This window comes from Artemia franciscana, chromosome 14 (genome assembly GCF_032884065.1).
Source record: "Artemia franciscana chromosome 14, ASM3288406v1, whole genome shotgun sequence".
Classification (NCBI taxonomy): domain Eukaryota; kingdom Metazoa; phylum Arthropoda; class Branchiopoda; order Anostraca; family Artemiidae; genus Artemia; species Artemia franciscana.
The window spans coordinates 33,215,662-33,243,148 of NC_088876.1; the positions used below are offsets into that span (position 1 = coordinate 33,215,662).

The 27,487-nt window shown below is 34.5% G+C and overlaps 1 protein-coding gene across 2 annotated transcripts in view; it reads left to right on the forward strand.

Annotated features, from left to right (window-relative positions):
- The window catches only part of LOC136035606 (helicase POLQ-like), a 154,479-nt gene that overhangs the window by 106,541 nt on the left and 20,451 nt on the right, over positions 1-27,487 (forward strand). For both annotated transcript variants that reach the window (XM_065717484.1, XM_065717485.1), the window contains 5 exons: positions 3,876-3,997; positions 6,770-6,912; positions 13,157-13,375; positions 21,810-21,973; positions 26,776-26,871. In XM_065717484.1, the coding sequence (XP_065573556.1) occupies positions 3,876-3,997; positions 6,770-6,912; positions 13,157-13,375; positions 21,810-21,973; positions 26,776-26,871 (744 nt within the window). The remainder of the gene's footprint in view (positions 1-3,875; positions 3,998-6,769; positions 6,913-13,156; positions 13,376-21,809; positions 21,974-26,775; positions 26,872-27,487) is intronic.

Consider the following 27,487-nt stretch of genomic DNA (forward strand, 5'->3'; position numbering starts at 1 on the left):
AAAAACCTTATAACTATGTCTTCGGGGACGACTTACTCCCCCACAGTCCCCGTGGGAGGGGCTACAAGTTACAAACTTTTACCAGTGCTTACATATAGTAATGGTTATTGGGAAGTGTACAGATGTTTTCAGGGGGATTTTTTGGTTGGGGGAGGGGTTGACAAGAGGGGGATATGTTGGGGGAACTTTCCATCGAGGAATTTGTCATGGGGAAGAAAATTTCCATGAAGGGAGGGCAGGATTTTCTAGGATTATTAAAAAAAAACAATGAAAAAATAAATATGAAAAGTTTTTTCAACTGGAAATAAGGAGCAGCATTAAAACTTAAAACGAACAGAAATTATACGCATATGAGGGTCTCACCTCCTCCTACTACCTCCCTCTTTACGCTAAAGTATTTTTATTCATTTCAACTATTTATTCTACGGCTTTTGTGATTCAGGGGTCATTCTTAATGAATTGGGACAAAATTTAATCTTTAGTGTAAAGAGCGAGGTGCTGACGAGGGGGTGAACACCTCATATATGTAATAAAAACATGAGATTACAAAAGTTCGTTACGTAAGCTAATTTATAACTTACGTTTATCTTTTACTAATAAAAACATTCGTAAAAAATTAGAAGTTCTAGTTGCCTTTTTAAGTAACCAAAAAATCGCAGGGCAACTGGGCTTCCTCCACCGTTCCCTTTTTTCTCAAAATCATTCGATCAAAACTATGAGAAAGCCATTTAGCCAAAAAAAAGAACTTGCAAATTTCGTGTTAATTATTCCTCTGCGGAGAGCCAAAATCAAAACATGCGTTGATTCAAAAACGTTCAGACATTAAATAAAAAAAAAAGTTTTTTTAGCTGAAAGTAAGGAGCGACATTAAAACTTAAAACGAACAGAAATTACTTCGTATATGAAAGGGGCTGCTTCCTCATCAACGCCCCGCTCTTTACGCTAAAGTTTTTTACTGTTTTAAAAGCAGAGTTGAGAGAAAGAGTCAAACTTTAGCGTAAAGAGCGGGGCTACTACCCGCCCCCAAACTACCCGCCCAACTCTAGACATTAGAAAGAAAGAAGAGATTGATTGCAGTTTTGAGCTATTTAAGCTACTATATATTATCAAAGGTGATTTTATAGTATATTTTGAATTTCAGTCAATACACTTAGAAGAATGTCTAGACAGGGTTGCCACCTCTAGTGATTTATGACTATTTCTAGTAATTTTTTGTATTGTCTAAAAAGAAAAATCACTAAATTAGCAAATAAATCACCAGACTATTGAAGAAAATCACCAAATCAACGAAAATACTACTACTATTAGTAACTCACCGCAGGACCAAGCCGTCTGAGGCCAACACAGCTACGCACACTCCTCCTCCATCCTAATCTCAATAACACTAAAACTCAAATCAACCAAGCAATCACTAAAATCTAGTGATTTGGTTTTTGACCAGGTGGCAACCCTGCGTCTAGAGGTTTGTAGATTTTTTTTTAAACGTTCCAGCATGAAAGATAGATGTAGACGATGGGTTTATCTTAAATCATCGAGAAATGTTTTAAATTGAGATGGCTGGTCTATATAAATAAAATTGGCGAGGTATGTGACTGTTTTGTCGACCCCTTATTTGGTTGGTATTAAAGTGACTTGGAGATTCAGTTACTTTTTTAATCGGATCTTAATGAAACTTGATATATAGAAGAATATTACGTCTCAGATGCTCCATTTTCAATTCGAATCGGATCCGGGGACATAGAGGGTTGGAGGGGGGAAACAGAAATCTTGGAAACCTAAAATCTTGGGAAACGCTTAGAGTGGAGGGATTGCGATGAAATTGATGGGAAGAATAAGCACAACTTATAGATAGGTGATTGACGTAATTGGAACGGATCCGTTCTCTTTGGGGGAGCTGGGGGTTGCTAATTTGGAAAAATAGAAAAATTGAGGTATTTTTAACTTAAGAACGGGTGACCGGATCTTAATGAAAATTGATATTTAGAAGGAACTCATGTCTCAGAGCTCTTATTTCAAATCCCGACCAGATATATTGACATTGGGGGGGAGTTGGAGGGGAAAAGGAAATCCTGGAAAACGCTTAGAGTGGAGAGATCGGGATGAAACTTGGTGGGAAAAATAAGTTCAAGTCCTAGATACGTGATTGACATAACTGGGATGGATTTGCTCTCTTTGGGGGAGTTCTGGGGGGGGTTAATTTGGAAAAATAAAAAAATGAGGTATTATTAACTTACGAAGGAATGATCGGATCTTAATGAAATTTTATGTTTAGAAGGATATTGTGTCTCAATCCCAAATCCGGTGAAAAAAATCTTCGAAAATGCTTAGAGTGGAGAGATCAGGATGAAACTTGTTGGGAAGAATAAGCACAAGTCCAAGATACGTAACTGACATAATTGGACCAGATCCACTCTCTTTGGTGGAGCTGGAGGGGGGGGGGTGAGTAATTCGGAAAAATAAAAAGAAATGAGGTATTTGTAACTTATGAACGGGTGATCAGATCTTAATGAAATTTGACGTTTCGAAGGATCTTGTGCTTTAGAACTTCCGTTTTGAATCCCGACCAGATCTGGTGACATTGGGGGAGTTGGAGGGGGAAACTGGAATTCTTGTAAAACGTGAAAATCGAGGTATCTTACGAATGGGTTATCGGATCTTAGTGAAGCTTGATATATAGAACAATTATATGTCTCAGGTGCTCTATTTTTAGTTTGAATCGAATCCAGGAATATAGAGGGTCGGAGGGGGGAAACAGAAATCTTATAAACCAGAAATCTTGGAAAACGCTTAGAGTGGAGAGATCGGGATGGAACTTGATTGGAAGAATAAGCACAAGTTATAGATACGTGATTGACATAATTGAAACGGATCTGTTCTTGGTGGGGGAGCTGGGGATTGTTAATTTGGAAATATTAGAAAAATTGAGGTATTTTTAACTTAAGAACGGGTGGACGGATCTTAATGCAATTTGATATTTAGAAGGAACTCATGTCTCAGAGCTCATATTTCAGATCCCGTCCAGATCCGTTGATATTGGGGGGAGGGGAGTTGGAGAGGGAAACTGGAAATCTTGGACAACGCTTAGAGTGGAGAGATCGCGATGAAACTTGGTGGGTAGAATAATCAAATGTCGTAGATACGTGATTAACGTAACCGGACTGGATTCGCTCTCTTTGGGGGCGTTAGGGGGTAGGGTTCAGTGCTTTGGCGAGTTTGGTGCTTCTGGATGTGCTAGGACGATTAAAATTGGTAGGCGTGTCAGGGAGCTGCGCAGATTGACTTGATAAAGTCATTTTCCTCGATTCGACCATCTGGGGGGCTGAAGGGGGAGGAAAAACTAGAAAATTGAGGTATTTGTGTAATTTTATAAAAGCGCTATTTAGTCTCTTTTTATGGCTACGAAATTTTGGGGTTCTGAATTGGACCCCAAAAAATTGAAATTAATTCAAGAATTTGAAATTAGTGTTTCCAACATGACGGCTAAGGTATCATGCGTAATTGCATGATAAATTCTAAGGTCCTATCATCTCTCTAAATGTAGAGTGAAGTTGCGAGTGACCTCTGCACTTCTTTTGCTGTGGTTAAAGAACCCTTCCGGCTGCGTGGTCGACTGGTCCTTGCTAGGCAATACGGTACTAGGGTTCGATCCCCAGCTGTTGCTACACTGGGCAACAGGCTTGCTACCGGATTTTATGCTAGCCAGCCAACAATAATTAAGTACTTGATATATATATATATATATATATATATATATATATATATATATATATATATATATATATATATATATATATATGTGTGTGTGTGTGTACTTGTACATATGTGTACATATATGTGTGTACTTGTATATACAATATATATGTGTATTTTTACAGGTTAAAAGTCTGCTAAGAAGTCCAATTGAAAACTGCGTATCAAGATTAATGGATGAAGAAGCTAAAGTGCTCAAATATTTGCTCTTAAGTGCTGTCTCCCTTGGATTAGCTAAAAATACTAGGTAAGTTTTTTTAAATTCTTATTTGAGCAATAGACCGTTAGATTATAAGTTCCTTTCCATACAGACGTTCAGTATACAGCTTGGTCCAAATTCATTTTATATTTTTTTGAGCAGAATATGTTAAACCTTTTTGAATAGGTATTAATTTCCTGGGGGAGGGGGTGATTACAACTTTATGTTTAAAGTTTGGGTATTCTACAGATAAGTTCTTGGGTATTCAAAATTCAAATGTTGAAAATAGAGTACATTCGGTTTTATCTAATTTATGGTTTTATTATTTATTAGTAATAATTTATAATTAATTATTTAGCTTTTTAGTTTATTATTTTACGAAATTTTGGTGTTGCGTATTTAAAAGTGTCTTTTTTCTTTCTTTTTCTTTTTTTTCTCAAACATGTTTCAATTAAAATTGATCTGGAGTTAAAGGGCGATATGGTATTTAAAGCCACGCAGGTGGTCCCAATTGGCTTAATTCCAAAGTTTTTTAACTTCTAACTGAAACTTTTATGAAAAATTGCTATAAATTTAATTTATTTTTTACGTGGGAAATGAATTATTTTTGCCCTCTTGAATTCAAAGACTTTTTCTGTCACTGGGTTTGTAGAATAATAATTTGCAGTATTTGCAAATATATCTCAGGGAGGAAATTTAGAAACCCTGCTAGAAACATTAGCGAAAAAACAATAAGTCTTGTAAAACATGCAATGGGATTACATAAGAAGTTTTTGAGTGATAGATTGAAATTTAAGTATAGATAAAAACGGAGGCCATGGATAAAATTGTTAGGATGGGGAAAATGATACCAAACGAACACCAAAATATTGTATTGACATGTTAAACAATTGAGAGTAGGTAGTAAGTCTGGACATGTCCCAGTTAAACATAGGAATTTGGTCTCAACTAGTGATTAAATAAAAAAAAAACAAGTTTTTTTTAACTGAAAGTAAGGAGTGACATTAGAAATTAAACGAACAGAAATTACTCCGTATATGAAAGAGGCTGTTCCCTCCTAAACGTCCCGCTCTTTCTGCTAAAGTTTGACTCTTTCTCTCAACTCTACTTTTTAAAACAGTAAAAAAAACATGTTTTTTTATTTAATTTCTGATCTAAAAATAAAGTTTCTCTCTTCTGTTTGTTTGAAACAGCATTCTCTCTTTTGTTTTTAGTATTTAATTTTTTTTCAATTTTAGTGTTTAATTTTTTATGTTTTTTTTTTAATTCCAGAGTTGACCCATCTTGTTCGAATGTTAAAGGTTCCAAACTTTTTTTTCCTTTTTTCAATTATTTGAGAAATCAAATAATTGAAAAGCGGACTTAAGGGCCCTCCTGTTGCTAATCCCCTAATTTGATGGTAAAATTATCTCTAAACTTGAAATAATTAGCATACCTTCTAGTTATACCTTCTATAGTTATATAGAATCTTAGTTATCTTAGTTATACCTTCTATTATAGTTATCTTAGTTATACCTTTTAGCTATTTAACTAAAGTTAATATGATTTCTATTACAATTCCCGCAGATGACTCTTCTATCTCATATTTATGTTCATTATATTTTTTGGATAAAATAATACAACATATATCAAAGGTATATATGTATACATTCATTTCATCAAAACTAAATAGTCTCGATTCATTGGATATATCAATATTTATAAGTTCATCTTTTAAGAATTCTGAGTTTCTTTTATACGAATTTTGGAGATATAATAAAGGATTAAGTGTCATTGCTACCCATTTTTCGTTTTTTTTTTCCTTTGGTGAATTAGTTGGTGATACAATAGGCCTTAGAGGAATACCTATTTTATGTATTTTTGGCAAACCTTATATTCTTAGGCAGACTGATCCCGTCGGAAAGAACATGTAATACATCTGTGGTGTGATACTACCGTTATTTTTAAAGCCTTCTAGGTCCTTTCTTGATTTTGCAGCATACAATTCTATTGGGTCTGAGCGTCTGAACTAAGTGTTTTATATGTTGAAATATTTTTTAGAATTGCTTCTATATTACTATCATAATCATCTTTTTCTAGGACTACTACCGTATTGCCTTTTATCAGCTTATTTTCACAGCTAATTATGGTTCTTCTTGAAAACGATAGTCCAAGTCAAAAATTTGTTATGTTTTCAAAGTTGCTCGGAACAAAATTGTCAGTGTTTTATCCCAGCTATTTATTCGTGAAGCCCATAGATAGTTCTAATTTTTCCTTCTATGGGCTAAAATGCACTTTGCTTAATACACGTGAGATATATTTACGTTCCTCCCCCTTTTTTTATTGTCACTGGCCTTTGGCTGTTATCTTCACTTAAATCTTCTATTTATTATGGTTTGTTATTGCAGCTTATTTTTCTCTTTTTTGTCACAATCATTGGCGTTTGACTGTTTTATTTACTAGTAATTGTTCTCTTTTTTTGTTGCTTTGCGCTATTTTGTTTTCCGTGATTTTGTTGGCTGGTCATTTTGGTTTAAGTTTTTTCTGTAAGAAAACTTATTCTTTTAACTGGAACCTGTGCTAAACCAATTAGTTAAGATTGGGAGGTTGTAAATAGAGAGGCATCGAACAGATTGGGACGGAGGAGAAGCGTGCGTAGCTGTGTTGGCCTCAGGTGCTTTGGTGTTGCGGCAAGTTTTTAATAATAGCAGTATAGGAAATTTTAATAAACTAAGTTTAAGAAAACATTTTTATGTTTTAAATTGTAATTTCGAACTATTTAAATTATTAAAAGTATTCTTTTAGAATATGGAAGTTTACAGTAGTTTTATTTTATTCTAGGGAGATAATGCATAATGTAATGTCACAAACTCTATTGAAGGTACAAGCAAAGGAAATGGAAGTTGACATAGAATCACTCGCCATTTCTGTTACCAAAACACTAATATCATATGGACTTATTAGACAGAAACAGCCCGGAGAAAGTAAGTAAAATTTTACGAAATTCTTACAATATTAAATATTCAGTTTATTTTTATTGGTTCTTGATTAATATAATGATTTATATTTTTTATTTTTCGTCGATTTTTGAAAAACTAAAGCACGTTGTTCAAAACACGTATAGTTTTCAGTGAAACGCAAATGTCGCAATAGGCTTTAGAACTTTTCTGGATAGAGGAGGGGGAAGGTGGCAGTAACCAAAATCCTGTTTCCAGTAATTCTTGTTCGTTTTAGTTTTGACTATTCAGTTAATTTTTTTCTGTTTAAGGGATTTAGTTATTCATCTGTATCATATAATATACTATATATCATATATTTGAATTATATACTTTAATGTCTATTCGTTTTTGAATTTCATTTATTTTTCATATTAATATCGGTCGTTAGAAAATCTCTTTTTGGAAAGTTTTTTTGTAATTAATTAGGAGGAAATAACCCAACAAGAGGAAGTAAAATTTTACGACAACACAGAACGACATTGTTTAAGCATCAACGAATCACGATACTGAATGACGAAACATAAAAATAAAGAAAAAATTTGTCTAAGTATCAACGAATCACGAATTACTGAATCGCTATGCTGACCATGCACAATAACGAAAAATTAAATAAGAGAAAAAAACTGTTTAAGGATCAACAATACTGAATCAAAATGCCATAAGTTATTTCTGCTGAATATACCTCGAACCATGAAGAATTTGAAATGCCACAGGTTTCTTCTGCTGATTTCACCTCAACCCATGGACAAATCGAAATGCCACTGGTTCCTTCGGCTGAATATACCTCAAACGAGGAAGAAATCGAAATGTCACAGTTTTCTTCTGCTGATTTCACCTCAACCCATGGACAAATCGAAATGCCACTGGTTCCTTCGGCTGATTTCACCTTCGGCTGATCTTCGGCTGATTTCAACCAATGGAGAAATCAAAATGCCACAGGTTCCTTCTGCTGATTTCACCTCAACTCATGGGGAAATTTAAATGCCATAGGCTCCTTCTGCTGAGTCCACCTTAACCTACATTGATAATATTTATATTATTGTTGCTTAATTTATAACTATATTATTATTTCTAATGTTGTTTTAAATATTTTAGTAGGCAAAAGAAATCCGATTCTATATATACACAGCGCTTTCATGACAAGTACTGCCGTGAGCTCTGTCATGATCACTCTTAGATATTTGCAAAGACCCCACTGACTTTCCATGATGTATAAATAGCAGTTCAAATCATTTTATTTGGCAGTGAAATAAAAAAAAATCTCTGAATATTTCGGTCACATACTCAGTGACCGTCTTCAGCAGATAAACCAAATAACACAACTAGAATATAGACATTTATACAAAACAAGAAAATTAATTACATAGCCTACTGTTTGACGCTCTTAATCTCTCCAAAGAAGTTACAGACGCAAATCTCTTTGACAATAGCCAGGAAACTAGGAAGTCTAGGATAATTGCATCTATAACCAGTCTTAGAATTCAACTTCTGTTGTTTCTAACTGCTTACAATTCCATACAAGAGATATAAATTAACCAGGTTTTAAACAGGGTGGGTATTTGTGTCTCTGGAAATAAATAATAATTTATTTGGCAATTATGATTGTTTGGATAATGTGATTTAGAATAACGTCATCGTGTAAATCATGAAATTAAGGCACACCTTTTATCATTTGTAGCAAAATAAGCTAGTAAGTCTTTAATTGAGTCTATTTTTGTCTTACTATATCTAATTAATCTAATTCAGTCATTGGATCATATTAACTTTAATTAATCTCATTAATCTTCTTATATAATTTATCTTGCTAATTCTAATTACCTAAATAATCTAATTTTTGGAAGAATAAATATTGAGCTAGCAAATATCCTGCATTGAAATTTTCTTATATTCATGTTTTCACCTATGTATCTGATATCATTTAAACAACGTATCTCTGATGTCTAAAAACGGTAAAAACAAACTTTGTATTTTCCCAAGTCGCTAACAGTCATCCTTGTTTAATCACTTGAAATCCTAAGGTCCCTCTAGTTTTCTGATATTTGATGATTCATATCAAATTCTCACTTAATGACTTACTAATTTTTTTTTTTTTTTGCTGTCCGAACAGATTTTCACGTTTGACTGAATCGGTTTGAAAGTTATTAAAATAATAGATTTATAAATTTCGTGTCCTGTGGTGGCGCAGTGGATTTGACCTTAGCTTGGTAATACGGGACCCAGAGATCGAATCACGCTGCAGGAATGCACTGCAGGGCCGACGCAGGGACCATAGTAGTCAAGAAGCGTCGTTAATTCTTAAATAAAAAAGAAATATAAATTTCGTGTTTAAACTAGATAGAATTACTAAAGATTAAACTGGAACATTAGAAAAGAGAAAACATTAATAAAAACAAAAGAAAACAGAAAAAATTAAAATATTAGACTTACAAAACCTTATTAAACATAAAACGTATTATTGAATTTTTTTATTAATGGTGCATTATCTTGTGGCTTATAATCTTAATGGCTACTTCAATTATTAGCATATGCCGCTAGTCCTGGAAATTTCAGATTTATTTTCAGATTCTATACATCTATTCTTTGCTTGAATCCTTTAAGAAAGAGACAGTCACAGATTGCGTCTACTTGAAGGCGAATCCAGTTGGCGGTCAATTGCTAGACGAAGCTCATATTTAGGCAATCCTGACGGTGTGTACCCTGCTTTAGGTAGCCCTGCCGGACAGTGTTTTGACGAGTTGCCCTTAATGGCTTTGCTCTTTCATAAACAGACTTCGGTAACTCCTCTTATAGAGGGGAATACATGCATTTGTAAAAGATTGACATATTTGCCAGTTGAAACGATCTTGGATCGATTGCAGGGGTTTGGCATGAGGGTTTACAGAAGTTGCTGCGTGAGCTGCTCGATTTCGAGCACGTTGAGGAGGGGTGATATGCCTTTTTATAACACTGAAAAAAATATTTTGATCACGTTGGGGAGGAGCGATATGCCTTTTTGTAGCACTGACAAAAATATTCGATGACTAGTCTGATGCATGATGTGAACAGACGCAAAATAAACTCGTCAGGGAGGAGGCTTTTGCATCCTATGATAAATTTTAGCTTCCTGGAAGAGAAGGATCTAACCTTGCTGAGAAAATTCAGCCGGAGTGAGATCTAAAGAAAAGTGGAACCAAGAAGGCGTATGAATCTAATCTTTTCATTACGACTCCTTTGAAGATAAAGTCAGGATTAGCCTTTACATTTTGTGCCTTTGAAATTAGAAGCTCTATTGCTTTTGATGCAATAAAGCTGACAGGCTACAAGTCTGCCACCATCTCAATTTTTCTCAAGTCGGCTTGAAGTTTTTATGGGAACCGCTGGGATGACCGTCTTTTGCTATGAAGATCATTGTCGTTGTATCATCAGCAAAGTGGTAGACTTTTATCGCAAGGTTATCCCCAAGGTCTTTTATGAACACAACGAAAAGAGTTGGCCCAAGATTACGTCCTTGGGGTACTCTTAATAATGCTGGATGTTAATTTGGAATGAAGCCTTCAAGAACAATTCGTAGTGCGTGACGAATCAGAAAGTCAGAGCGCACCTCAAATAGCCAATTATTAATTTCATAGGCTTTTACTTTTTACATACTAAGCTTTCACACCATACGTAATCAGAAACCTTTGCAATGTCAAGGTAAAATCAATTCAAAACACTTATTGAAAAACAAGATTCAAACTTTACAGGGATAGCCCAAGTATCATATCCTTAAAAAAATATATAAGAATAGCATAAAAAGGTTACAGCTATAAGTTTTAGTCAAATTTATCAAAGTATACTATAATACTTAATAACTAAAATAATATTAAGTAATTAATAATAATTAATGATTAAAATAATTAAAATCATACTATAATAATTAAAATAGGTCAGCTATGAAAAAATATCAAAACAACGGATTATTAAAAACATGAACAAAAATCTACGCAAAGCTTCATGAACAATTCTATGACCTGGATTAAACTGGTGTCATTTTTGGCTTCAGAAAGAGGTTAGGGGTGCTATCCCTAATTGACAAAAAGGCAAAAATATTGGTCTGAAGCCAAAAAGAAATAAAATTATAACAAGAAACATGAAAAGGGAAGGTTAAATAGTGAAAAAAGAACAGTAAAAAATATAAATTTTTGTCATTTTATACCGTCATTTATTGTTATGAGTGTTTATTTTTTTACAAATATTAACTTCAAGCAGGATTATAATAAACAATATTTCCGAGCTTGTAGAACTTCAAACCAAGGATTGTATGATGACTCGAAGTGTATCCTAAATAAAGAGATGTCACTACTGTCTCCAACAGTCGCATATGAAATGTCTGTGCCTTTTTACGTATCTCTTTTCCATTAAATGATGTATTCTGTCATAGATAAGGTTGTCAAATGGTAACAATTTACAATTTCAATTTAGTGACGGCGATTATTCAAGAAAACAAACAACAACAACAAACAGGCAGTACAACAAAACCGTTGATCCTCTTAAGCTTTCGCTTGCTTGGAATAACCTCATAAACCGTTTAATTAAATTTGAACACGAGACAATTTGAATAAAAGAAAAAAAAAGAGAAAGAGAGCTAAAAAAACGCATCGGTTATATCGAATAATGATCACATCGGTTATGTCGTATCGGTAAACATCGGTTATGTCGAAAAAAAGAGAAAGAGATCTAAAAAATGTATCGGTTGTGTCGAATATTGTTGAACGTTGAATGATATAAAGATAATCCGAAAACTTGTGATTTTTTAATTTTCTTTCTTTGTTTGTGATTATTCATGCCCTTTCGCCCGACTTATGGGCTCCTAAATGAGCTCCTATATACATTGGTGCATGTTTTGGTGGTATATATATATATATATATATATATATATATATATATATATATATATATATATATATATATATATATATATATATATATATATATATTTGTTTTCATTCGGGTTTTTTAACAAGGCTACTTTGGCGTAATATTTTTTGTTCTAGTCTATATATGTTAACTTTACTTTTTTGCTGTTGGAGGTTTATTTGACCAGGGTATTACAACCATAGACATATTAGTTAATACATATTTGTACATAATATTTATAATAAGTAACTATAATAATTAATAAAGATTAAAATAATAAAAAATAATATAAATAAAAAAATAATTTAAAAAATAAATAATAGTATAAAATAACTAATAAAAAAATAAATAATTAATTGAAACATGTTTATACATATACAGTTAATTTACACTAAAAACATCCTCTAAAGGTTTCCTTTTGTATTCGGAGCAGGCAGAACTGAATGCCTACTTAATATACAAACATCTAGCAAGGTAGTTTTCCTTTAGTTTTGATTCTTTACTGTCAGCATTCTGTTATATGTTTAGAAAACATGAAAAATGGTTATATAATATTTTCTTCTTTATTATCATCATTATTGTTAAATGGCTGGTGGCTTTTTAGTTGTTCCCCTGTTGGAAATTGTATCTTTTTTTATTTATTTATCGGTTACCTATCCTATGTTCATGTTACAGATAGGCAAATACCATCTACCCAGAAGCCTCTTATATAATTGGGAAATCATTGATTATATATGATGAAGATTTATTATTGTCATTACAATATAGAAAAACAAGAAATTGAATTTTATGGACGTTTAGAGCCTTTGTTTCCTGAACACTGTAAAATTCAATTCATTTACTTTTTCTGGCTTGATCTGACATTAAACTTGTTCATACTCTATGTCAAGGTTGGATTTTACTGTTGTCTACTAAGAATTTGGAAAGTGTGCTTATTTGTAATTTATTTATATATTTATTTATGTAAATTTAAAAGGGTCGTTCTAAACGATGTTTCCCAGCAGAAAATACTGGTGTTAAAAATTATTTTTAGCAAACGGGTAACAACTTTTAAAGAGAAGTTGGGTCTTTTCTCATAAATAAATGAGGGGAACGCCATCTCTATTCTAAGGTTTAATGAATATTGTTATTCTTGCTTCTGATTTTTTTGAATTTTTATCTCTTGACATGGTAAAATATTTCCCAATAGAAAGCACTGAGTTTTTTCTTCTTATTGTCTTTTTAGCTTTCTATAAAGACTTTCTTTTTAGCTTTCTTTTTTTAGCTTTCTTTTGGGGTGTTTACTTTCTCGTGCGTTGCAATGTTGTTGTGGTTTTTTGGCAATCTATACAGGTCTTAAATATCGTCATTCCAGGCAGTCAATTAGCATCTACACAACATCCTCTTTTATATGGGGATGAATCATTGATTGGTTTAACACCGCTAAGTCAAAGATCCTCTTCTACTCTTTCTAACCAATCGCGGAGTCGGAGCTTTGGATCCCAGCCAGAGGGTGTTTATCTTGATAAACCAATTGACCTGGATTTGGATTGTCAGTTGGTCGTAAGTCGCCTAGGAAAAGCAGCCATTAGAGGTAAATAAATAGAAACAAGTTGGAATGCGTAATTCAGTGGGTTACACACTAAAACAGAGGGGGGGGGGGCTAATTTCACTTAAGAATTTATTACTTAGTAAACTGTCATATAAAATACAAAAGCAATGAATTTGTCTTTTTTTCAAGGTATCTTTCTTATGTAGGAGGGGTTAGGCCAAAGCGGTAAGCCGTATTTGGTAGTTGGAGAAAATATATTGGGAAAACGAGAAAAAATTGCAATAATAATTTACGGGGCTACACACGTCAAAGGGCGGTGGGGCAGAGTTCGGGAGTACAGCTTGGACGAGCTTTTCATTTAGTATATTATCATATAATAACACTGAGATTATGAATATGCTTATTTTTTAAGGTATTTTTATCTTAAAGATGGTTTTTGTGCTTTCTAAATGAGTATCGTTAATGTAACTTTAGGTGAAAGCGTTAAGCCATGTTTGGTAGTAGGAGGAAAAGTTTGAGAAAAAAAAATGAAAAGTTGGAATAGTAACTTATTGAGCTTTACGTAATTTACAAAATTATATGTAATTTACACACGTCAAAGAGTGGTAGGCTAGAGTGTGGAAGTATAGCTTGGCAAAATATTGTCGTGTGGAATGTTTTTATTTCACACATGTGAATGGTTTTTTTCTTAAGTATCTTTTATTATGAAGGAGGTGTTTATGCCTTTTAAATCAGCAATGTTAGCGGAAAGTTGGGCCAAAGCGTTAAGCCATGTTTGGTAGTACGAGGAAAAGTTTGAGGAAAACGGAAAAAGAAAATGAAAAGTTGGAATCGTAATTTACGGAGCTACACATGTCAAAGGGTGGTGGGCTAGAGTAGGGAAGTATAGCTTGGACAAAATATTGTCGTGTGAAAATACAGAAAACATGAATTTTTTTAAGGCATCTTTTATTATGAAGGAGGTGTTTATAAAAAATAACTTTATTCCTCACGTCTCTCAATGCAAAATTTCTATACAACTGACACCTTTTTAAAAGAAAAATGTTGTGGTAGGGCGAAGAGCGGATCGACTGCGGCGCGATTTCCATTTAAAGTCGTCCTATGTTAAAAGTCTCGAGATATGGTATGTTTATGTTTAGGCTATTGGAGAAGGCTTCCAGTGATTTCATCTTTTCGACTGAGAATGGTAGTTTGTTCCAGATCCTGATGACCCGGGGTATGAACGAATGATGGTAAGAATTAGATCTTGCAATCTTCATCTTCATGGGCTCCAATTGCAGACTGTGCGATCTTGTGTTGCTTTGGGGAATTATTTGAGCAAGCTTGTCTTTTATGTTCCCAAAATCCTCATGAACTATCTTGAAGAGGGTTTTTAAGTCTAAGTTCATTCTTCTTGTCTCAAGTTTATGGAGAGTGAGCCTTCTTAGAGCTTCGTCATACGGAAGGTTTCTGAATCCTTGAAGTCCTTTTACAAAGCGTTTCTGGATCCGTTCTATTCTGTCAATATCCTTTTTGAGATATGGCGACCAGATGACAGTGGTGTATTCAAGCTGTGGCCTGACGTAGCTTGTGTATGCTGAGATCTTTGAGTGATTGTCAAGGTATCGTAGGGATTGACTGAGTAGCCAGAGAGTATTCGACGCTTTACGCACAACCAGGCCGATATGCTTTTCTGGTTGGAGGTCCAAGCTCAGAATTACACCTAGGTCCTTTCCACAGGTAGATTTTGTTAGGTCGATACCTTTCATTTTGTATGAGTACATCGGATTTTGGCGGCCAAGATGGACGACAGAGCATTTTGCTAAATTTGGTGAAAGTTGCCATTCTTCGAGCTTCTCTGTCAGGGCATCCAAGTCGCTTTGGATTTGTGATGATGCACTAGCTTCTCCCAGGAGCTATGTCTTTTAAATTATCAACGTTAGCGTAACGTTAGGCCAAAGCGTTAAGCTATGTTTGGTAGTAGGAGAAAATATTTGGGGAAAACGAGAAAAGAATATCAAACACCACTGCCTTTTCATGACGATAAATAACACATCGAATTGGGATAAATCCTTTCAGTGAAAAAAAAAAAAACAATCAAAAAATATACTGGATATTTTTTTATTTTTTTCAGTGTCTAATAAAAGGATTTATTCCTATTCTAACTGTTATTTATCGAGAAAAAAGTTGGGATTGTAATTTAAGGGGCTTCACACGTCAAAGGGTGGTGGGCTAGAGCGGGGAAGTACAGCTTGGACGAATTTTTTATTTAGTTTTTTGTCGTATAATATGGCAGAAAGTATCAATGGGGCTTTTTTAAGGTAGTTTATCTTGAAGAAAGTGTTTTGTGACTTCTAAATCAACAACGTTAATGTAACGTTAGGCGAAAGCGTTAATCGGAGTTTGGTAGTAGGAAAAAATTTGGGGAAAACGAGAAAAAAATAAAAAGTGGAATATGAATTTACGGGGCTACACACGTCAAATGGAGGTTGGGCAGAGTGAGGGACAGTTTGGACGAATTTTTTATTTAGTATATTGTCGAATAATAATACAGAAAATATGAATGTGCTTTTTTTGAAGGTAACTTTATCTTGAAGAAGGTGTTTGTGCTTCCTAAATCAGCAACGTTAATGTAACATTAAGTGGAGGAAATATACGGTTTGACTTCGGGGAAATTGTAACATAATTTTTGTTTTACACCAAAATGTTCAGAAAAATCAGCTTAATTAAAAAAAAATCCACCCAAATCCCCCTTGTGCAATTGTCACAAATTTGCCCTTGAAGGGGGGAAATGAGGCGGGGAAAATTAATTTGTGTTTATAAATATTTTGGAGTTTAAATAGTCGTTTCCTATAAAGCATTAAGAATCCGAACCCGATGTCAGAAATCCAGTTTTCCGTACTCCAGCATCAATTTTCACATTTTTTTTAATGGGGGAAGGGGGGTAAAGTATGCATCAGTTTTTGACGGATTTTCTGCCGCTAAAGGCTCATTTTATATCAAACAAAATAATGTATTGCCGAACATGTGGTCAAAAAGCAGTTACTTTTACTGTTTACCTGATTTTTACCTCTAAGGAGCCTTTAATATGAAGGGTTGCTAAATACAACATCTTGAAGACCACTTCTTTAACCGGTATCAAAACTTCAAATTAATCAGTTATAAAAAGATCTCAGCTAATATAATTACAAAAACACTTTGATTTTAAAGTACAACCTAAAGCTCATTCTCCTTCCTGTTCGTCTTTGTTATCGTCTCCATCCTGTCTTGCTGTAGCGTTAGCATATAATGCCCCTTTAAGCTCACCGCAGGCAAACCTGCAGGGAAAATCGTTCAGACGGCAGCTGCATCTGAGACAATCGCACTCGCTGGTTTACTGGTACTGCACCATCTCCAGCGAATTTTTTGGTTCTGGTGAAGCATCTGTCATAATTGAAAAGATATATATTCCGTGACGAAGAGAGGCGCGAGCACCACTCGAATTGGAATTGGACTTGTCCTGCCACTTTATTATTTGCAAATAGCGCCAGTAAAAGGTACTTTGTGGCAGCCAAAGTCGGCGAAAGCCGCTCTGCCTGAACGAAAACATTTGCATTTTCAACCCGCATGCTCGCACCTGGACATCCTCAGGATAATCTCATTACTTTTCCATTTACATATGCGGAGCAAAGCTTTCTCTCCAGCTTCGGTGAGTTCCTGGCGGTTGGATTTTGGTGTCATGAAGGTCTTGGAAGCATCCTTAAAAATCCTGTCTTTAAGTGACAAGGAAACCAGTGCTGGTTTCCCACGCCGTAAAATCAAGATTTCTTATCGCAGGCAAACATTGCGTGGTAAACGAGATTTTCTGTTGCTTCAGTCGCTAGTTTTTTTCTTGACTCTTTTTATGTCGTATACTTGTCGATTTTTTTCATGCGAGTCTGTCTGCATAAAGATACCGCATGCATAAAGCTTGACATGGTACAGAAGAAGGACGACTAGGTTGGCATCATTCCCAATCAAAGTTGTCAACAAAGTTTTAGCACAACTGACTGGATTTTGTACAATTAAGACATCAACATCATCCTGAGCTTGTAGAACTTTCCATCCTGAGTCCGCCAGCCTCTCACTAAGTAAGACAATGAAGTGTTGCTTATTTTGGGATTTATCATAAATTCCTCCTTACTTTTGACTATCTTCATGCTAGAATAGAATCCAATCGCTGTACACGACAAACATTTGGTTCTTCCCAGCTGTGTGCAATTTTTCGTCATTGGTATATCAGTATAAGAGTAAAAACTACCACTGCCTGGCCGAAATGTCTTGTGACATAATCTACGTAAGATCCTGCTAACTCAGGGTATTTGGGTCTGGCAGTCCAAGAGATTTCGTGGACTAGTCAGCCACTTTCCCAAACTCTCTGAGAGGTGGGCAACGTCACTTGACCATCAAGCCCTTTAATTTTCATCTGTGCATTTGTTAGAAAGGCTGTGTCAGCTGGCGTCATCACCTCGAATGAACTAAAGAATGACGGTGGAAAAGCAAAAAGATCGAACGACAGAGCCTCGTTCAAGTCGGAACTACTTATACTAGCCATTTCGGGTAGACGTTGGAAGATTAGAGCTGGATCAACCGTTTCTCTCTTGCTATCTTTCACCATGGATTACTTCCCAGTCATATTTACTTTCTAGTTTCTTCTGAAAACATATTTGTCAATGTCTTTCACTTTCATATCATTAAGAAGCGTTTCTTCCACAGATATGGCATCGTCTGTGTTTGCAGAAGATGAAGCGTGGACACCAGTAACCATGTTTAACAGCTGTGAATCCTGCCTGATGGGGCCTAGGGGCTCAGTGTATCGAGCTATCTTTTCGATGTTTGCCAGATCTCTAGCTCTTCTGGAAGATATCGCTTCTTTGCGATTTTCAGTAGTCAAATCTGCAAGTCTAGTCAGATTCTGCATGCGTTCGTTAATGAGAACCAAAGTAGGCATAGCAGATGTTCAAATTGTCCACTGCAATTCAGTCTTGCCTCTAGCTCTAGTCAGAACGCCACTCTTTTTAATACTTCTCATTAACGTCTGTTCGATCTCCAGATTAGGAGTAAGTGCCACCCAGTTGTTGTCAGTTCTCCAAATGAACATGTGTTCCTGTAACGTTCTGTACTGAACGGGGTTGTCTTTCTTCAACTGAAAAATTTACTGCACAAACAACCAAGTAGAATTCACGTAAAGATTATGGCCGGAAGCAGTAAAGTACGGAAGTATTTCTAACAGTGACTGTAGAAAAAGCTTAAGGTTGCCACTTCCTTCAGCTCTCAGGTTCTTTCTTAGGATTCCAAGTAGGTCCTGATACTAAAACCAAGGACGGGCAGCTCTGGACTTGGATAATTGTTCTTCTACAATATGAACTATCTCATAGATATGTTCTGCTGCTTCTAACACCTGTGCTTTGTCGATGTTGCTCCTTCAAGGAGCAACTCGTATGACTATTTTGCCTTTTCAAGGGGTTCTGGTAGCATGTCATTGCCATCAAACACTGCTATTCAGTTCTAATGATATAAGGTTTGCATAAAGGGCTACGTCCAAAAGACTGGCCTCGCACAGCACAAGAGACAGTTTTGTTTTGGGACATACTATGCCCAGTGTTAGGCGCGTATGCTTGACTTAGGATTTCTAAAAGTCCGGAGTCAGCCATAAGGAAGCCAATGGCTTCTAGGAAACTCATGCGCGTGTGAAACCCACCTGGGATAACAATAGTATTTCTTCAAGCACTTGTGACAGGCTCTGCATCAATGATACACTTTGCCTTCCAGTAAAGCGGTTGTTTAAAGGTAATGACTGGAGTTTCTCCAGTTCGAACAGTACGCTCGTTAGCATGCGTAAGTGTAGAATAAACACAGGAGATATCGCTTGAATTATGGTTAATGATTGGCCAAAAATGAAAGCCTTGAACCCAGTCATCTAGCAGGTGCAATGATAGATGGACACACCGATTAGGTCACCTAAAGAATGGCACTAAGGGATGGAAATCGCAAACTGGGGGAGTAAGGGAATTTGGGAATACTGGTTAGAAATTCAACTGTCCAAGACTCTTATTCCAAGACACCATTCCTTGCTCGACAGGAAGTGGTGAATAAAAAAAAAAAGAGTAAATAACTAATGCATGTAGGTCAATTTTCACAGCCGTTTCAGGTAAGATGAGGTACTTGACTAAATGAAATCAAGCTTTTAACTTCATTTTCAACCACTGATTTCATAGGAAACGACCAAACAATCTAGCAACCTTATAATTTCGGGCTTAAACCCCTTCCCTGTCGTTGTAGGATTGAAATGGAAAGAAATATGAAAACCCGAATTCAGATTTGAAATCAGCATGTTTGATTTGATAGGAAACGACTATTTAAACTTCAAAATATTTATAACCATAAAATCGATTTTTTTTTTTTTTTTTCATTTTCCCCCTTCAAAGGCAAATTGTACAACACTTGTACAAACACTTGTACGAGGTGGATTCAGGTGTTTTTTTTGTTTGTTTTTTTAATTATGCTGATTTTTTTAACATCTTGAACATTTTGGTGAAAAAAAGATTCTGCTACAATTGGTCAAATGGTTTGACCATTTTCCCCTTATCTTTCCTCCACTATAAGCCATGTTTGGTAGTAGGAGAAAAAATTTGGGGTAAACGAGAAAAAGAAAAGTTCCAATTGTAATTTAAAGGGGTCTACATGTCAAAGGGCAGTGGGCTGGAGGGGAAAGTAGAACTTTCAATTTAGTAGATTGTCTTATAAAAACAGAAAATATGATTTTTTTTTTTTTGAAGGTACGTTTATTATGAAGGACGTTTTGTGCCTTTCAAATTAGTAACGTAAATGTAACTTTAAATGAAAGTGATAAGCCATGTTTGTTAGTAGGGGAAAATTTTAGGGAATGTAAGAAAAAGAAAAAGTTGCAATTGTAATTTACGGGGCTGCATATGTCAAAGGGCAGTGGGCTACAGTGGGAAAGTAAAGCTTAGATGAATTTTTAGTTGAGTGCATTGTCGTATAAAATAGATAAAATATGAATGTGCTTTTTTTGTAGTCGTTATTACGAATGACGTTTTTGTGTCTTTCAATTGAGCAACGTTAATGTAGTGTTAAATGAAAGCGTTAAGCTATGTTTGGTAGTAGAAGGGAAAAGAAGAAGAAAGAAAATTTGGAATTGTAATTGATGGTGGTACAAATACAAACATCTTGGCGAATTTTTATTTAGTATAACGTCGCACGTAAATAGAGAAAATATGGATTTGCTTTTTTTGAAGGTATCTTTATTATGAAAGAGGTGCTTGTGTCTTTTAAAAAGCAATTTCCATGTATGTTGGCGACAGCATTTAGCCATGTTTAGTAGAAGTAGAAAAATGAGAAAGGATCATTCTGCAACTAATCGATTAATAAATGGTCTCGGTTTTAAGTCTTTCTGACTTTTTACCATTAGGGGAAATTGAGCTGCAAGAACTATCAAACTCGGTTCCTTTTGAGACTGTTTGATTGGATTGAAATTGATAAATTAAGATTATCCATGACCCAGGACTTGATTCTAAAAATATCCAAGAAGGTATCAAATTTTTGAAAAAGTTTTAATGTTTATTGCTCTGCACATTGTTTATTTTGAAAATTTGCAATAAAATCGATTTTCTGTAACCATTTGCATGCGTGTTTCTTAATATCTTTTAACGTCGTCAGATGTAAATCATTCCTGATACTTCTACCAAGGCCATTTGCAGGATTTTTGTTGGAGGGGATATTTTTGCTCGGGTGAGGGAGGGGGCTACCAAAAAAATCACAAAGCGCAATGAGAATTTGTTTACATGCATTTTTGTTACTTTTGTATGAGTCAGACTTTTTTTTTCAAATTGGTTGAATTTCCCCCCTCTTGAATACGACCCTGTTTCTAATATCTTGGATTGTTAAAGTACCGTTTCTCAGACGGCTTATACTTATTGACGAAATGACTGCCTGTCCATGGATTATTCTTTATGGTTGATTGTGTATGGCTATGCTGTTTGACCTACGTGATTGTATGGATGAGTAGGGTTAAGGCCTCATTCAAGTGCTGATCTATATTAATTACTAATGTAGGAAAACAGTCTTCCTTTTCTCCTTCTGTCCCCCTTTTTTTCTTTTTTCTTTTTCTTTTTTTTTAATGTGTTTGTGCTTTTGCATTGGTGATTTTTCTTTTCATTATATATATATATATATATATATATATATATATATATATATATATATATATATATATATATATGTATGTATATACTATATATATACTATATTATATATATATATATATATATATATATATATATATATATATATATATATATGTATGTATATACTATATATATACTATATATATATATATATATATATATATATATATATATATATATATATATATATATATATATAACTACAAGTTGTATATACTAACAAGTATTGTAAATAACTTTGTTTTTGTTGTATATATATTCCTTTTTTTAAGGCTCTGTGGACTTGGACAAGGTAGTAGCTGTGTATCAAGATCTGCGAAAGGCTCAGAGTGGACTTGTTCTTGTTTCAAGGTTACATTTGATGTACCTGTCCACGCCTTATGAACAAGTTAATGACGGCCCCTTTAAAATCTCATCTGCACAATACTTAAAAATGGTAAGCTACTGAATTTTATTACCAATATCGAGTTCCTTCAGTTATTGTTACCGTTCTATTTTGTTTCTTCCTGGTCTTCACTCAATCTTCAAAAGTGATGATTTTAGACGTATGTGAATTGATTATTTACGATATTGCAAATTTCTTCTTTTTGTCCCTAGGTCTTGTCGGTACCGAAGGCTTGTTAGAAAGTACCATGCCACAGATATTATTCCATCATTCGACTACTTAACTAAAATTGCTCCTTTTGTGATAGGCCCTTACCATCGCCTCGTCCACCTATATAGTTAGTGGATTATTGTTAAATTTTGTGAGTTTTTTTTCTTTTCTTTTTTTGTGTTACTCCATTCTCTTCTTCCTCTGTAGTGGGTTATAAATAAATTTTATTGTTGTTGAAATTAATGGTCCTGTGCTCTGAAGAAATATTTCCTTGCATAACAATTTTCCTGACTGTCGACTGAAAATACAGATTTTTTGTGATTTTCTGAATAGTTGGTGTAAGTTTTATGACAAACCCCTTTTGGGTTGTCCCCTCCCAGTCTGGTATCAATTTATATATATATCCATGATGCAGGTGGCTTTATTTTCTATTTAATTTTATTTATCAATTATTAGCAAAACCTTAACATGAACCCATCCTCTCCAAATGCCACAGCATGATATGAAGAAGGGATAACCAAAGAAATCCACAAAAAGAAAAAAAAACAATAATAATTAAAATTAACCTTGGAAGGGTTTTAAAAAACAAAACGCAACCATATCATCATGGACCCTGCTACCACTAATTAACACTCAACTCCTCCTTAACACGCATCAATCAAAATCAATCTAAATTATCTGACTTAACACTATTTTAAATTAAATTAATTATTAAAATCAGATTTAGAAAAAAAGCATTTTCAACATCTGTTGAAATTCTTTAAATCACTACTTTTGATGTCTTTATCTAAGGAATTCAATGATTTAGACCCTCTCTGGCCCTTAACTTTCCATATTCCAGCTTAATGCTGATACTAACTGCCTGGATGAATTTTGTTACTAAAGACAGTTGCTCAATGTCTGAACATGCTAAGCCTGTAAATTTGTACAGTTTTTAGAAAAAGCAAATGTCTTAAAAATTCTATTAATGCCTAGAAAAGTTGGTAAGGCTATTTTAAACTGAATGCGTTCTATTTGTTTTCTTGGGAAGGGACTATAATTCCTTCTAACGGGCCAATGACGAGAAGCTATTGATTCAAATCGCTAATTAATTAAAATATTGCAAACTTATACTTCAGAAAGAGATTTAATCTTTTTTGGAGGGGAAGGTTCAAAAGTGTAGTTAATGTAGCTGTATTTTAGGGGAAGGATCAGAGGAAAGAGAGAGTAGAGCTATCCACTACTAGGGATTCATTAGTGGGAAGTGACTATTGATCCTCAGAATTGGTAGAAGCCAGAGAGCTTCTGTCTCCTCTCTTAGATTGTTTCTCGAGCGGTCTTTTCATGTGTCCTGGCCAGTGCTTTGTTTGTTGACCCCCCTGACTATGAGTAGAGCGACTAATACCAGCTTTATTCCATTTGATGTGACAGTGTACTCCGCAAAATATTCTTTCTCAGTGCAGACAGTGGGAAAATGGTCAGTGACTTACAGGCCCCCATTTTCGCCTACTAATCTTAAGAGCGCTATAAAAATATGTTTACTGCTCTCTCCCCGCCTCATTGTGTTTAATTACAAATGGTATAATAAAACTAGGCTTTTCAAAATTAGACTTTTTAGTTCACGATCTAAGGATAAAATTACTCATATTATACGTTTTCTCTAAATACTCTATGCTGAGTGACATATTCTTTGAAACTTGGGATTTTAAAGCATGATAATTAGTACATAGCCAATGAGAGTTTGGACATCATTGCTGAACCTAGAAGGGGGGGTATCCCGGGATGTTAGCCTCATCTTTGTGGACCCAGTAGGGTCATTTCATTGTGATTTTTGTTTTTAAATAGTCGAAACTCTTCTAACTTGTTTTCCATTTAGAAGACTTAAAAATAAAAAAGGATATGCTATCAAGACCTTTGAGAAAATATACTTTGCAGTATACCCGTAAAAAATATACCGTATAAAAGTATAACGTAGAATATGATGCCCCTAAAAATATGCGAAAGAGAGGCTCAGTGAATTTCTAAAAAACCTACCATCTTTTCCAGATCCTCTGGTATGAAATGTTGAATTCATTTGCATTGATACAATGTTTGAATATGACCAGGTAGAAACTGAGGAGGAACAACTAAAATAATTATAGTAATAATAGAAAAATCTAATCTCCCACCTCAAAAATCCCCAAAACCAAAGGCCAGACAAAGGAGTGGCAAGTGGCTACGAATCAAACAATCAATAAAGCTGAAATATTTGCTAATAAACATCCAAACGCAGTCTAGAGACATCAACTTCAGGATATCCACCAAAAAAAAAAAAACATAAATCGATTATTAACAGTAAAATTTTGAAGATACATTGATACATTTGATAAATTTTTGCATTTGATACATTGATTGATTTGATAGCAGTTGATACATAAATGCATATGATACATTGATTGCATTTGATACATAAATTGATACATTTGATACATAAAGAACAATTAGCAGCTTCATGAAGACTCTGAAAGCTGTTCCAGATCACATTACTGGCTATCAGGGGGTTGAACACAGACCGCAATGATGGAGTATGAGGAATCGGTAAATTTGTTGAAAGTGAAGATGATAAGACGATTGATCCAAAATAAAAGGTATATATATACGGTTGATTTTCCAAACAATAGTCCTTGCTGTATCATAAAGCTTTGAAAGTGGCTTCAGTGATGAGTGAAAAGTTGACATCCAATTAACAGGACAACATGAGGCTGGACTAGGTAGTAGAAAAGGATTATAAGAACCGACCCTTGAAATCTGTCTTTTAGTTTTCTAAGGATTCCAAGGATCCTGGATACTTTCATCTTGATCAGGTCAATATGATACTTGAATGTAAGAATTTTCATCAATTAAGATGCCTAGAAATCGAAAGTAACGATTTTTAGCTCTACTTAAAGAACCTCTTGATATATGTACTTCATACTTCATTCATATATGTACTTGAAATTTGTGTTTTAGTTTTCTAAGGATTCCAAGGATCCTGGATACTTTCATCTTGATCAGGTCAATATGATACTTGAATGTAAGATTTGTCATCAATTAAGATGCCTAGAAATGGAAAGCAACGATTTTTAGCTCTAGTTAAAGAACCTCTTGATATATGTACTTCATTTAAATCAGGACAAGCCTTTGAGACTCTTGATAAGATAATAAAGCATGATTTTGAACATCTAAAGCAAAGTAATTCACATCAAACCCCTGGATAACTTTCAAAAAGGGCTTTCATGTTTACATCCAGATAGGATGAATTCTTGTCACAGTTAGTAGTTGATGCTGGTTAACGAAGGCGACAGCAAATCGCAGGTTTTGAATTTTTCAACCGCATTAGCAAGATTATTAACGCAAATTAAAAAAAGAGCATTGGCCCAATAACAGATCCCTGTGGAGCACCAAACTCTATTTCGGAAGGGTTACAAAAGAGTGGATCAACCGAGGTGACTCTACCTTATAAATATTAAATAAACCAAGAATAAGCACTACCTCTTGTACCAATATACAACAATTTCTGAAGAAAAAGTGTGTGGTCACTGCATACTATTTGTTTCAACTCATCAGATGAAGAACAAATACCTTGAGCGTTGAGCTGAAGCACAGAGAAGCTACCACCTTGTCTAGATACCCGAGCTAAATTGGATACGTACTTACCAGCAAATGAAGAATGGGTATATAATGGTAAATTATTAGACACACCAGCTGAACTTTTAATTATATTAAGAACATCAATTGGGTTATTTTGTATTTGAAGTAGTCACTCATACAAGGAGGAGATGTCATCCGAATTATGCTCAAACAAATTCAAAACTTATTATCCCTGATCTATCACATGCTACTCACCACGGACCTTGGTATCCCCACAACAATGGCATTCGGATAAATTGAACATTGGGGGGGGGGGGGGCAACAATTGGAATTTTTTTACAAATATAAAAATCACAAAAAGAGAAATTAGAAGGATGATAAAAACATAATATATAAGAAAAAATGTAATAAACAACAACGAAAAAACGAAACAAACAAGAAAATTAAGAATGAAAAGGTTTTAGGAAGTAAAACCGAGAAATCCAAGGAACAAAAAAAAAACATCAGGCCTTATTTGCGAACGTGCGTTTCGCACAATCGGAAGAATGAAAACTGACAAGAATTTGCAGGAGAATATTATCCGCTGAAGGAACTCGAGCACGAAAGCGCTGGGCTGACATGATGTCAGTAACAAGTATCTAGACTCCGGTCTTGTACTGCAGATCTCTATGACACTATTGGTCAACGTTTCTCCACCTGTCTGAGACAGTCTATAGATTAGGACGTTATTCAGCCTTCTTTCCTGCTCTAGACCGTCGTTGCGATGTTCTAGAATCTCAGTACAGATTTCTAGTGCCACATTCTTTTCAAGCGCTGCAATCATGTCACTGATCTCAGTTACAGTAGTGTTGATTGCTCGTCAATTAACACTATTGATGTTGTTGACGAATCAATTGAAAAAGCCATAATTAAAAATACGTGTTCATTTCTATTCTATAATATTTTTCCATTCTTTTCAGAATGAAAAAGTTTATTTCATTTTATGTCATCTATTTATTTCAGTTTTCATTTATTTTCTTTCCTTTTATTTATTCCAGTTAATTTTTTTTTTCCAGTTCAATCGTCTTTCTCCGGAGGAGTGCTGCGTTGCTAAGTCTCTTGGAATATCCGAAATCGTTTTAATCAAACTTAACTCTGGATTAAAGCCAAAGGTATTTATATGTAGGTCTACAATTATAATCCCCATTGCACTTCATGGCTAAAAGGCCATGAAACCGAACCAGCATTAATAATAGGGACTGTAAAGTCAGATGCTGTATTCCTTACCCTTTTTTTTAACCTTTAGTTCAGTCTTTCAAAAGCCAATCTATTCAGACCAATTTTTTTCTGTTTTCTCAAGATTTTAGCGTCACATGGCTTAATTGCCTCTTAACTTAAAATAATCAAAAGGAGATTATTTTAAATAAGATTAATGCAAAAACAAATATTATAAATATTATAATAAAAATATTTTCGGCTATCTGTTTAATATAACAGGTCAAATTAGCCAAACCCTGTATAAACATACTACAGAGTATTTCTATGGTAGAATACACAAATTAAATTCAGAAAGTCAGATTCAGCACAATTCAGGAAGCAAGAATCAACAAAATTCAGTAGTTCAGATGGCTAGTGCGTTAAAATGAAGAGCAGCAAAGAATCTTCTCCTTAAACTACTTTTTTCACTTTTTTTTTGTTTTTCCACTTTTTTTGTCTTGGTCGTCTTGATTATCTACAATCAAAGAGAACAATTTGATCTTAGAAATCTTTTTTTTTAATTTAATATTA